The sequence below is a fragment of the Antrostomus carolinensis genome, unplaced genomic scaffold (genome assembly GCF_000700745.2).
Source record: "Antrostomus carolinensis isolate BGI_N321 unplaced genomic scaffold, ASM70074v2 scaffold10383, whole genome shotgun sequence".
In the NCBI taxonomy this organism is placed as follows: Eukaryota; Metazoa; Chordata; class Aves; order Caprimulgiformes; family Caprimulgidae; genus Antrostomus; species Antrostomus carolinensis.
Window position 1 is genome coordinate 4,797 of NW_010304456.1, and position 2,196 is coordinate 6,992.

Here is a 2,196-nt window from a genome sequence, read left to right on the forward strand (position 1 = left end):
CCTGTGGGGGCTGGAGGGAGAAGGGCTGCCCTTCTCCCCCTGGAATGGGGCTGGGAGATGCTGCAGCTGCTGCTGCTCTCAGCCTGTCACTCCCCACTCCTCCTTCTCTTCCTCTTCCTCCTAGTCCTGCAGTTTGGCTTCATCACTATCTTTGTAGTGGTCTGTCCCTTGGCACCCCTCTTTGCCCTGCTCAACAACTGGGTGGAGATCTGCCTGGATGCCCAGAAGCTCATCTGTGACTACCAGCAGCCCGTGGCTGAGTGGGCGCAGGGCATTGGCATCTGGTTCTCCATCCTGGAGGCCATCACTCACCTGGATGTCATCAGCAACATACGCTGGGCAGGCGGGCGGGTGGTGAGGGGGCTGTGAGCAGAGCAGGAGAGTTAGAGAGGGAAAAATCGCTTGGCTACTGCAGGATGCTGAGACGAGGGGAGCAGCAGCGCCTGGGGTGGGCCCACCTTTGCAGAAGGTGCAGTTCCAGCCATGGCAGTAGGAAGCCATCACCCTCTGGGGTGTGCGGCCCTGCTTGGGTTTATGAGGGGTGAGAGCAGGACACAGCGCCGTGAGCAGCGAGCTGCTGTCTAAGACCGAGCGGCATTCATGTCTAGTTGGTCAGGCTGAGGGCAAGGAGAGGTGGAAAGCCACCTGAGGAGCACATGGCATGGAGGAGGTCCCGCTGGTGGGGCTGGGGTGCTTCCTGGATGCAGGACCTGCTGCAGCGCATTTCCCTGCTCCCAGTCCTTCCTCATCACCTTCACCTCTTATTTCCTGCCCCACATGTACTACGAGGACACCTACGACAGCAGCCTGCGTGGCTACATGAACTTCACCTTGGCAGACGTGCCGTGGGACTTTGTCCTTCAGAGCAACATCACGTGCAGGTGGGAGCCTCCTCGGGCTCCTCTCCTTGTTTGCTTAGGCTTGGATTTGCTTTGGTCTGCTGCTGCCACCACACATTTTGTGTAGCATGGTGGCCTTTAGCCGGGCCCAGGTTGTCCAACTGCTTTCCTGAGGTCCTTGAGGCCATCGCTCAGCCCAGGTCTGAGCATGTGCTGAATGTTCCTGTGCATGGGGCAATGTGGGGGCTGTTTGCCCAGCCTGACCTGGGGCTGGACCAAAAGCTTCTCAGTCATGGAGGGAGGTGCTTTTGCAAAGGAGAAAGTCCCCCAGGGCCAGGCTACCTGCAGCCGCCTGGGTCCCGGCTGTGGCTGGTCAAGGCCTGGCTTTGCTGCTCTCCAGCACGCTGGGCTGGGATCAGAGAGTGCTCGCAGCAATACCTGCCATGACCGAGGCGGAGGCAATAACAGCTGCACTCTGCTCCCACACTGGGACGGCAACTTGACCTTGACTTACTGGCAGCTGCTGGCCATACGCTTAGGCTTCATCGTCATGTTTGAGGTACCAGCTGCTGGGTGGCCCAGGGCACGGTGCTGGGTCAGGGGGTGAGGACCCACCACCTGGGCCAACCTGCACGTCCCCGCTCACTTCCTGCATGTGGTTTTCTTTATCGCACATGTGATTGAGTGGCTGGTACCCAACGTCCCCTAGTCCGTAGAGATCAAGGTGAAAGCGTGAGCAGTACCTGGCCAAGGAGGCCCTGACTGAGAATAAGGTGACCTGCGGCAGCTCTTCCACCTTCTTCGTTCAAACCTTTTTTTGCTTTAAACTTGCATGACAGCTCCTGCTAGCGCAAATGCCGGCTCCCTTTTTTGGTGGTTCAGGTCCTTTTGGAGAGATGGGAGACAAGAAGCAAGGCCAGTGTCACGGACCCAGCCACAGGCAGAGACCGGGACACCAAGCAGTACTCCAGGAGCTGAGCATCGCAGTGTGTCCCAGGCCCATGGCACAGTGCAGGGGCTGAAGGGCAGCCAAGTGGATCCTCCTTGGGCCAGCCCAGAGCTGCAGGGCAGCAGCTGCCTCCCCTGCCCGGCTGGCACAGGGGCATTTGGGGACAGCTGTGGCCAAAGGTGGGGAGGGATGCAGCTCGTTGGTGTCACCACAAGGTAACTCCACAGTTGCATAAGTGACCCACCATGGAGCGAATTAAAGGAGGCTGGCCAGGCCACGTCCGCAGGCTGTGCCACTCCACTCATCCCTCAGGCTGAGCAAAGTTAGGGCCATGGCTTCCAGTGCTGGCTCCTGCTCCTCCTGCCTCCGCTGTCACCATGGCTGGAGGGGGGATGTCACCACGGCTGG

The 2,196-nt window shown here is 59.6% G+C and overlaps 1 protein-coding gene across 1 annotated transcript in view; it reads left to right on the forward strand.

The window, feature by feature from the left end:
* The window catches only part of ANO7 (anoctamin 7), a gene marked incomplete at its 5' end in the record, with an annotated part of 6,433 nt that extends 4,616 nt beyond the window's left edge, over positions 1-1,817 (forward strand). The window contains 6 exon segments of the mRNA XM_029084137.1: positions 125-351; positions 739-898; positions 1,325-1,397; positions 1,491-1,566; positions 1,568-1,612; positions 1,722-1,817. Of these exon segments, the coding sequence (XP_028939970.1) occupies positions 125-351; positions 739-898; positions 1,325-1,397; positions 1,491-1,566; positions 1,568-1,612; positions 1,722-1,817 (677 nt within the window).
* Positions 1,818-2,196: the final 379 nt, after the last annotated feature.